The sequence below is a fragment of the Desmodus rotundus genome, chromosome 1 (assembly GCF_022682495.2).
Source record: "Desmodus rotundus isolate HL8 chromosome 1, HLdesRot8A.1, whole genome shotgun sequence".
Taxonomy (NCBI): domain Eukaryota; kingdom Metazoa; phylum Chordata; class Mammalia; order Chiroptera; family Phyllostomidae; genus Desmodus; species Desmodus rotundus.
Window position 1 is genome coordinate 169725692 of NC_071387.1, and position 11022 is coordinate 169736713.

Consider the following 11022-nt stretch of genomic DNA (forward strand, 5'->3'; position numbering starts at 1 on the left):
TGAAAGATGATATTCAAAATTATTTTCAGTGGTATTGTCTGGAATAGCCAGCCCAAGGCAGTGCTGAAATGTAGCCTTTGGTAGCCTTCATTCTTCCTAGTTGGGAAGAACACACACAGGGCCTGTGTGGGAAATGGGGTCCAGGAGTTGAATCAACAGAGAATTGAGGGCACCACAAAGGAAATTTCTGGTATTCTAGTTCAGAGTGGGCAGTTGCTGCAAAAGAGAACTGGCAAGAATTAAGGCAGATAAAATAGACCAAACACAGACTACCAGACCCATGCTAGGTAGGAAGATTGCATTTGCTGATCTGACTTAGCATTCAGGCAAGAATCATTCTGGTTTTTCCTCTGACATCTCTCAATCTTTCTTTCAAAACCAGCTGGAACTTTTGCAGAAGAGTAAAGAAGAAGCATACATAATGGCAGACGCATTCAGAATTGCATTTGAGCAACAATTAATGAGGAAAAATGACCAGGCACTAAGATTAACACAAATGGATAAAATGTGTAAAAAAGAAACAAAGTGGATAAATTGGAAGCAAGTTAAAGAGGATGGTAAATATGAACTATAGTGGCAATAAATCAGGTGTAATTTAAGTTACTTTTGGTTATAATTTGATTATGCATATTTATTACGATGGATAATGTAATTGAAATTTTGCATATAGTTGTGATTTATTTTAAAATTTAGTATCTATGGGAAGAAATGGGCCATTGGATGTTACACATGCAGATGAGCTATTGGGAGCAGCAAAGCCATAAAATAACAGGAAAATCTTTTTTAGTGCTCTTCTGTTTCATTGAAACAATACCACATTTAGTGGAGGAAAGAATAAGAGTATTAGATGGTTAAAGGGAAACTGTCAAGAGGGAAGTAATATTGAAAATGACAGTGAAACTTGAGGAGAACCAAGATGGCAGCGTAGGTAGACACACTGCGCCTCCTCTCACAACCAGAACTGACAGAAAATCGAATGGCAAGGAAGTCCGACACCAAGTAGATAAAAAAGAAACATACATCCAGACCGGTAGGAGGGGTGGAGACGGGCACCTGGGCGGAGAGGACTCGCTTGGCCGTGGCGGGACCGAGACTGGCGGAGTGTGGGACGAACAGGGCAGGCAGTCTGACCACTAGCAGACCCTGCGGCCCCACATTCGAGCAGATAAACCGAGAGGGCCGAACTCAGAGTGGCGGAGAACGGGGCAGGCAGAGCGGCGGGTAGCACCCCGCGGCCCCACACTCACGCACAGATAAACCGGGAAGAACGGCGGGGAGCAAAGCAGACCGCCCAACCCAGGGCTCCAGCTTGGGGAAATAAAGCCTCAAACCTCTGACTGAAAACGCCCGTGGGGGTTGGGGCGGCAGCAGGAGAGACTGCCAGCTTCACAGGAGAGGTTGCTGGAGAGACCCACAGGGGTCTGGAGTGTGCACAAGCCCACCCACTCGTGAACCAGCACCAGAGGGGCCCAGTTTGATTGTGGGTAGCGGAGGGAGTGGCTGAAATTCGGTGGAGAGTGGAGCGGGCGCCATTGCTCCCTCTGGGCCCCTCCCCCACTTACAGCATCACAGCACAGCAACCAGCCTCACCCCGCCCCTGTGAACACCTAAGGCTCCGCCCCTTAAAGTAACAGACACGCCAAGACAAAAAAAAAAAAAAATGGCCCAAATGACAGAACACTTCAAAGCTCCAGAAAAAATACAACTAAGCGAGGAAGAGATAGCCAACCTATCGGATGCACAGTTCAAAACACTGGTTATTAAGACACAGAATTGGTTGAATTTGGTCAAAAACTAGATGAAAAAATGAAACCTATGCTAAGAGAAACAAAGGAAAATGTACAGGGAACCAATAGTGATGCAAAGGAAACTGGGACTCAAATCAATGGTGTGGACCAGAAGGAAGAAAGAAACATCCAACCAGAAAAGAATGAAGAAACAAGAACTCAGAAAAATGAGGAGAGGCTTAGGAACCTCCAGGACATCTTGAAACGTTCCAACATCCGAATTATAGGGGTGCCAGAAGGAGAAGAGGAAGAACAAAAAATTGAAAACTTATTTGAACAAATAATGAAGGAGAACTTCCCTCATCTGGCAAAGGAAATAGACTTCCAGGAAGTCCAGGAAGCTCAGAGAGTCCCAAAGAAGCTGGACCCAAGGAGGAACACACCAAGGCACATCATAATTACATTACCTAAGATTACACAGAAGAAGAGAATCTTAGAAGCAGCGAGAGAAAAGGACACAGTTACCTACAAAGGGGTTCCCATAAGACTGTCAGCTGATTTCTCAAAAGAGACCTTACAGGCAAGAAGGGGCTGGCAAGAAGTATTCCAAGTCAGGAAAGGCAAGGGCCTACATTCAAGATTACTGTATCCAGCAAAGCTATCATTTAGAATGAAAGGCAGATAAAGTGCTTCTCAGATAAGGTCAAGTTAAAGGAGTTCATCATCACCAAGCCATTATTATATGAAATGTTAAAGGGACTTATCTAAGAAAAAGAAGATAAAAAATATGAACAGTAAAATGACAGCAAACTCACAGTTATTAACAACCACACCTAAAACCAAAACAAAACTAAGCAAACAACTAGAACAGAAACAGAACCACACAAATGGAGATCACATGGAGGGTTATCAATAGGGGATTGGGAGGAGGAGAGAGGGGGGAAAGGTACAGAGAATAAATAGCATAAATGATAGGTAGAAAATAGACATGGGGAGGGTAAGAATAGTGTAGGAAATGTAGAAGCCAAAGAACTTCTAAGTATGACCCACGGACATGAACTATAGGAGGGGAATGTGGGAGGGAGGGGGGTGGGCAGGATGGAGTTGAGTGAAGGGGTGGAAATGGAACAACTGTAATAGCATAATCAATAAATATATCAAAAAAAATTTTTAAAAAGAAAATGACAGTGAAACTCACATTAAATGTATCTAATTAAACTCTCTTGACATGCATGATTCTGGGGGAGACATTTTGGAATAGAGGAAATATCTTAAGTTGGACAAATTAATAAAATATTCTTATAATGAAACAAGTTAAGGTTTAGGTTCACAAGCCTATCAAAAGTTCATGGCTATGAACTTTTAAGCATTTTTAAGCATTTCTGTGTTAGTGTAAACAAAATACATGCAAATGATATGAGAGAGTAAAATTACAGTTGAAGTAGGTTATCCAATATACACAAAGTAGCTGTTTTAAAAGAAATTTTATTTTAAAAGGTCAGTATCAGTTTTCATTTATCAATATTATTCAGAATTCATATTGCTTCAATTTAAAATATCAATTTGAAACCATTTCAGTCTGGAAAGATTAAAGTGAAGTTCATAAGAAATTTAAATGTTTTGGTACTGAGATGACTATATTTCCAAATATTTTCTAATATGTTAATATCTATAATCCCTAGTCCAATATATCTCATTTTAAGATGAACTTCAGCCCTGGCTGGTGTGGCTCAGTGGATTGAGTGCTGGCTTGTGAACCGAAGGGTCACCAGTTCTATTCCCAGTCAGGGCTCACGCTTGGGTTGTGGGCCAGGTCCCCAGTGGGGAGCATGTGAGAGGCAACCACACACTGATGTTTCTCTCCCTCTCTTTCTCCCTCCCTTCCACTTTGTCTAAAAAATAAATAAATAAAATCTTTAAAAATAAAAAATAAAAATAAAATTAAAAAAAGATGAACTTCAGGACTAGTAAGCATCTTGTAATATTAAATGTGAAACTTTTAATAGTAGATACCTATTTTACTTAAAATTTTTTCTTTTCAAATAGTACATATTAGTAATAGTATATGGTGAAGTGTTGTGAATTTTAGACTCATTGACTAAACCTTACTCATCCCTTTGTTGAAATGGTAAGAAGGGATAATAAGAATGGCAGTAAAGAAGCACCATGAACATAGGTTAAAAAAGATTATAAAAGCTATACATTTAATGTTCACCAGGTGGAAGTCAGGGCAAAAAAGGAAAATGTGTTCCTCAACTCTCATCCTTAAAGAGGCATTCCACTTTGTCCTGAAGTTAACTTATAAAAGTTTTTGTGACATGAAACTTACAGAGGTCATTAAGCAAAATAATGGCTAATTCCTCAACAGTAATTTATGGTAAATACAAAATCAATATTATATGGCTGTTTTCTATAATAATTCCTTGACAAAAATGTAAGGTATAACCTCAGTGTCCAACTCAAGGAAGGTTATTTTGCCAGGGAAGTAAAATTCAGTCCATGCATTTAGCCTTTTAGAAATCAGTGGAAAACATGAAGAGTGTCTAGTTCTACATGGACAACAAATGTGTAGGTGGCCTCCCTCTGGCATCCCTTCTCTCAGCTACACCCTTCACAGTAGCCGGTCTGCTTCCAAGGCATCCTCTTTGACAACAGCCTTGGCATTCTGTGTTGTTAATTGAAGGCAAGTCCATTTGGAAATCTACCTTGTTTGTTTTGATGCAATGTAGGGAGAAGAGTGATGAGAGAAAGAAGGAGGGAAAAGAATGGTGAAAGTGATCTTATGAAAGTTTATCACATTGTCACCTACATAGAAGCCTCCCCACCCCTGACCACTCTGCTATGCATGGAGGTTGGCAATAAGGATACTGCTATGCAGACAAAGCTGGGTTTTTAAGAGGTAGATTTGTATTCATTTCAGCACTTGAGTTTGTACTCATTTTATCCTCTAGAATTTCCACCTTTCTTGGCGAGGGATAAAACAGAGACTTTTCCATAGAAAATACAATTTGAGAGGTATACCTCCCAATCTTTGTTTTCTGTTAAAGCACTGACAGACTTAGAAGCAGAATTTAAAGAATTGATTCATCTCTGAAAAGCCTTTACAAGTCCTTAAAAGTTTCAGTAACTCTTGACTGAATTTCTTAGTGACAAGATTTTGATTTACTAGTGTATTTCCAATAATCTGAACCAGTATAGGATGAGTATTACAGCTTATTCTCTTATGTGAGGTTAACACTTAAGCCATCAACTTTTCTTCTTGAATGGCAGCTTAGCCAAGTTCTGAGTGACAGGTTCCTCATTCCTTTTTTGAAACTGCAAATAGAGACAGTTCATCCTCTCATCAAAGCTGCCAAGGGCATCACTTGTCTGGCATTTGCTTCCCTTTTGCCATAGCTGCTAGTGGAAGAGGTGAGGTGTGAGGCCCAGTCACTGCGGTTGATCTGCTCTCCATTCTCCATGAGACCATTTACAAAGCATTTCGAAAACAATCTTGACATTTTCTTTGTATAAATGTACAAATTTTGCACCTTGTAGTATAAATTGCATCCTTTCTATGGATGAAGCAGAACATTAATGTACACATTTCAGGATGTGGACTTTGGGCTAGGTGTTTTCACAAGGCTTTTTTTTTTTTTTTTTTTTTTTAGGGGTAGGGAGATTAATTACTACTTTAACTATTTGTAAGTAAATGGAACCACTTAACTATTTGTTAAGCACATTTACAATGCTGTGTAACATCACCACCATCCATCTCCAGAACTTTTTCATCCCAAACAGAAACTCTGTACCCATTAACCGCTAACTGCCCACTCTCCTCCCTCAGCAGGTGCTCTGTGATTTAATGGCACGGCAACCTGAGTCATAGGTACTGGTACTGTTATTCTAGAGCTGAGGAAATGAAGCTCAGAGCACTTGTCCAAGGTCATGCAGTTAGTAAATGGCAATAAGGATTCAAGTGCAGTTCTTTCTGAAGCAGTTTGCATGGATCAGAGGCCACTGGCCTGTAGATGTTTTTTGGGGTCTTCATAGTATTCTCATAATGTCATATTCTCATATAATTCTCATATAATGGGAGTCAAGTGGCTGACGTTTAAAATTGGGAGATACCACATACAAATCTGGATTGCTCTGGAATCTGGATTGCTCTGCTTCCTGTGGAAGACTTAGACGATCTGGTAGCATGGGCTGCATTCCTTTTCGTGGGGCAGCCATTGTTGTGAGCTGAGGAGCAGAGATGGACAGAATGGCGGGGCATTGCTCTGGCTTCTCGCTGTGGCTCTCTCCTTGCATTTGCCATCCTAGCTCTGAAGCCTGAGCTCTCCCCACTCCACTGTGCTGCTGGACTCACTTGTGCTTGAGGTCTGAAGACAGCCTCCTGACTGAGGAATGCAAGTAGCCTTGGTTCATACTTACCTCTTTTCCTGGAAGTTCACATCAGTGAGTGTCTTTTTTATGTCTCAGCTGGATTTTCGTGTTCACTTCTAGGATTACTATCACAAAGCACTAAGAAGACCTTAGGGCAGAGACTGTTGGGGATCCTGCCTTCAGAAAACAGTTCTAAGAGGACTGAAGACCAGGATAATCCTCGGGAAGTCTTTAAGATGCTAATAGATTTGGTTGGTATCTTTGCTTTCTTCTTGTTAGTGGTTAAACCAATCTTCCTGCTTCCTATTAATTCAACTTTACCACTCTACACTTGCCTTTTACGCCTTTTTCCCAGACCTTCCTCCAGAGTTACAATGTTGATTTCCTTAAACTCTCAGCATGCTCTTCCCCCTCCATGTTCTTCCTGTGCAAGTTTAAAGCTCTACCTCTGAAAAAGGGGGCTCCCTGTAATTAACTCCCGGCATCTGTCATCTGCACTTAAATCCGTAGTTCATGACAAGACCTTCTCTTTACTCAGGAAGTTTTAAAGGAGCCATCCACTTCCTGACACACTATATCCTTTAATCGTGACCTCAGGCTTAAACTCAGTCCTGTTATCCCCATTTCACAGGTGACCAGAGACTCACATTATATGAACATACTTATCTATAGGAGAGTGTTAAAGTTATTTATTTACATGTAAATGTATAAACACAATTTTAAATATAGGTAATTTCAACATTCTTTTACAGAGGTAAGTACAGGTTGACTTTATATATACATATATAAATATATACATATTTATTTACACATGTATATATTTATATACATATACACATACACATGTATATGTATTTCTGCCTCCTCTTCAGATGACAACATTTTCAGCAGTTTTTTTGTTCTTCCCTTAAAAAAGCCCTGGCTGGTATGGCTCAGTGGATTGAGTGCCTGTCTGGGAAACAAAGGGTCACAGGTTCAATTCCCAGTCGGGGAACATGCCTGGGTTGCAGGCCAGGTCCCCAGTAGGGGGCATGCAAGAAGCAACCACACATTGATGTTTCTCTCCCTCTCCTTCTCCCTTCCCTTCTCTCTAAAACTAAATAAAATCTTTAGAAAAAAATATCCTCCATAACATATAGCATAATGCTTGGGAATCAGTGGACACCTAATTAATTTATTCATATTGATTGACTTGACAGATTGGAGAATGAACATTTTGATAAATTACTTCTGACTGTAGCTCTGTATCATTTATTGACTAACTGGCATTTTTTAAATCTCTGTGCATGCAGCTGAATGATAAAGAAGAGGCTTTGGCTCATCAAAGAAAAGTTAGTTACATGCTTGCTCGAGCATTGGACAACAAAGACACAGGCTCAAAAGGGAATAAAGACAATTTTCCATTAAACACCCCCCAGCAGAAAACTACAGAGTTCTCTGTTTTGCAAGATCCTGTACCTTCAAGTGTTCAAATTTTTAATTCTCTGGGCTGTATTTGTCCACCCCGGCATCTTCGTACAGGTCAAAACGGCACAAGAACTCTGAAAAGATCCCATTCTTTGCCATCAAATATCATGTTTTGAAGACAAACCAGTTGAAATTAGAACCAAGAACTGTTTATATCAAGAGACTTTGAAAAAGCGTTGTGTAAATATTGTTGCATATTCAAGAGTTGTATGCTTTCTGGTTATTTCTAAATTTTAGGAGGCATCCTAATCAGATGTTTTCTACAAGAAATTAGTATTCTGTGTAGACACTTTATTTATAAAATGCATCACTATATTTTATAAAATTTCCAGTATTTACCAACAACTTAAAAACAAAAATATTATTGTATTGGGTTGGCCAAAAAGCTTGGTATTTTTCCATAAGATGGCTCTAGTAGTGCTTAGCTGTTTTCAACTTCATTCGAAACAATTTGTTAGATTGTGTTGTGACAGCTGTCATAATGTGTGTTTAAAAAAATTTATCAAAATGGTGAATTTATGTGTAGCCATTTTAATATTGAAGATGGAAGAAAATATGCAACATTTTTGACATATTATGCTTTATTATTTGAAAAAAGGTAAAACGGCAACTGAAATGTAAACAAAGATTTGTGCAGTGTATGGAGAAGGTGCTGTGACTGATCGAATGTGTCAAAAGTGGTTTCCGAAGTTTCTTGCTGGAGATTTCTTTCTGGATGATGCTTCACAGTTGAAGTTGATAGCAATCAAATTGAGACATTAATTGAAAAAAATCAATGTTATGCATCATAGGAAACAGCTGACATACTCAAAATATGCAAATCAATAAGGTTATAACTGAATCTTTTTATTTTATGGAAAAAAACTAAAACTTTTTGGCCAAACCAGTATTTTGAGAAAAACAAAAAATTATTTAACTATTTAGATTGAATATGGAAATCTTTGGCTCAAGCAATATAATGTAAATTAATGCTCTAAGAAATAACAATACCTAGGAGTGAACATATGTTAATTTTTGAAATACACTTATTTGTTTTTCAGGATTTTTCATTTGTCACAAAATTTTAAAATATTTTCCTTAAGTTAACCTCAGTTAAAAGTTACTATGGTGGGACTTTGATAGAAGTATATTCAAAATCATAGCTACTTCCCTTCATAGTTTTGTTTTTCTTCCAAAGTGGTGACATTTTGTAGCCAGATCTACACAAAATCCTGATACTTAAACCAGTCTGAATTAACTTCTTGGTTCTGATGCTAAATTTTAGATCATTTAATTTTCTTTTTCTATAAATATTACATAGTAATAATCTTTAATACCTTTTGGGAATATTGCTATATTAGTATCATTACAATTATGTTGAAGGAAATGTATTACATTATCAGCAGTTATAATAAAACTCATCTAATTTAAGATCTCTGATGAAAAGGTATATGGCTACAACTAAAAACTACTTAAGTAACAGCGTAGAAGGTAACAATATAAATAAATTATAGTTGTATTAAAGGGACAGCATTTAATTGGCATTAGTAAATAATAAAAGCTGAAACCTTGGCAAATAAATGTTTAAAAAAGGAGGAATGATGAAGAGCTATTGTTATCAGATATTAAAGTATATTGTTCTGCCCTGACTGGTGTGGCTCAATGGATTGAGTGCCGTCATTTGGACCAAAAGGTTGCTGGTTCGATTCCAGTTAGGGCACATGCCTGGGCTGTGGGCCAGGTCCTCAGTTGCGGGTATGCGAGAGGCAAACGATGTATCTCTTTCACATTGATGTTTCTCTCCCTCTTTCTTTCTCCCTTCCCCTCTCTCTAAAAATAAATTAAAATCTTTAAAAAAAAAATGTCCTGATGGAGAACCAAGATGGCGGCGTAGGTAGACACACTGCGCCTCCTCGCACAACCAGAGCTGACAGAGAATCGAATGGCAAGGGGGTCCGACACCAAGGAAATAAAAAATAAACATTCATCCAGACCGGTAGGAGGGGCGGAGACGGGCACGGGGTGGAGAGGACTCGCTTGGCTGTGGTGGGACCTAGACTGGCGGAGAGTGGGACAATGGCGCAGGCAGTCCGAGCACTAGCAGACCCTGTGGCCCCACATTCGAGCAGATAAACCGAGAGGGCCGAACTCAGAGTGGCAGAGAACGGGGCAGGCAGAGCAGCGGGTAGCACCCCACGGCCTCACATTCGCGTATAGATAAACCGGAAGAACGGCGGGGAGCAAAGCAGACCGCCCAACCCAGGGCTCCAGCTCGGGGAAATAAAGCCTCAAACCTCTGACTGAAAACGCCCGTGGGGGTTGGGGCGGCAGCAGGAGAGACTCCCAGCCTCACGGGAGAGGTCGTTGGAGAGACCCACAGGGGTCTAGAGTGTGCACAGGCCCACCCACTCGGGAACCAGCACCAGAGGGGCCCAGTTTGATTGTGGGTAGCGGGAGTGAAAGATTGAAATCCGGAGGAGAGTGAAGCGGGCACCATTGCTCCCTCTCAGCCCCTCCCCCACATACAGCATCACAGCACACAGCACAGCAACCAGCCTCACCCCACCTCTGTGAACACCTAAGGCTCCGCCCCTTAAAGTAACAGACATGCCAAGACAAAAAAAAGGCCCAAATGACAGAACACTTCAAAGCTCCAGAAAAAATACAACTAAGCGAGGAAGAGATAGCCAACCTATCAGATGCACAGTTCAAAACACTGGTTATTAAGACACTCACAGAATTGGTTGAATTTGGTCGAAAACCAGATGAAAAAATGAAGCCTATGCTAAGAGAAACAAAGGAAAATGTACAGGGAACCAATAGTGATGCAAAGGAAACTGGGACTCAAATCAATGGTGTGGACCAGAAGGAAGAAAGAAACATCCAACCAGAAAAGAATGAAGAAACAAGAACTCAGAAAAATAAGGAGAGGCTTAGGAACCTCCAGGACATCTTGAAACGTTCCAACATCCGAATTATAGGGGTGCCAGAAGGAGAAGAGGAAGAACAAAAAATTGAAAACTTATTTGAACAAATAATGAAGGAGAACTTCCCTCATCTGGCAAAGGAAATAGACTTCCAGGAAGTCCAGGAAGCTCAGAGAGTCCCAAAGAAGCTGGACCCAAGGAGGAACACACCAAGGCACATCATAATTACCCAAGATTAAACGCAAGGACCTACATCCAAGATTACTGTATCCAGCAAAGCTATCATTTAGAATGGAAGGGAAGATAAAGTGCTTCTCAGATAAGGTCAAGTTAAAGAAGTTCATCATCATCAAGCCCTTATTATATGAAATGTTAAAGGGAGTTACCTAAGAAAAAGAAGATCAAAAATATGAACAGTAAAAATGACAGCAAACTCACAGTTATTAACGACCACACCTAAAACAAAAACAAGAGCAAACTAGTCAAACAACTAGAACAGGAACAGAACCATAGAGATGGAGATCACATGGAGGGTTGTCAATAAGGGAGTGGGA

General features: G+C 39.9%; 1 protein-coding gene across 6 annotated transcripts in view; it reads left to right on the top strand.

Moving 5' to 3' along the window:
• The window catches only part of CCDC125 (coiled-coil domain containing 125), a 34362-nt gene extending 24993 nt beyond the window's left edge, over nucleotides 1–9369 (top strand). For all 6 annotated transcript variants that reach the window (XM_053913024.2, XM_071219603.1, XM_053913036.1 and 3 more), the window contains 3 exons: nucleotides 383–557; nucleotides 6216–6346; nucleotides 7388–9369. In XM_053913024.2, coding sequence (XP_053768999.1) covers nucleotides 383–557; nucleotides 6216–6346; nucleotides 7388–7678 — 597 coding nt within the window. In that variant the 3' untranslated portion in view covers nucleotides 7679–9369. The remainder of the gene's footprint in view (nucleotides 1–382; nucleotides 558–6215; nucleotides 6347–7387) is intronic.
• The last annotated feature ends 1653 nt before the right edge of the window (nucleotides 9370–11022 follow it).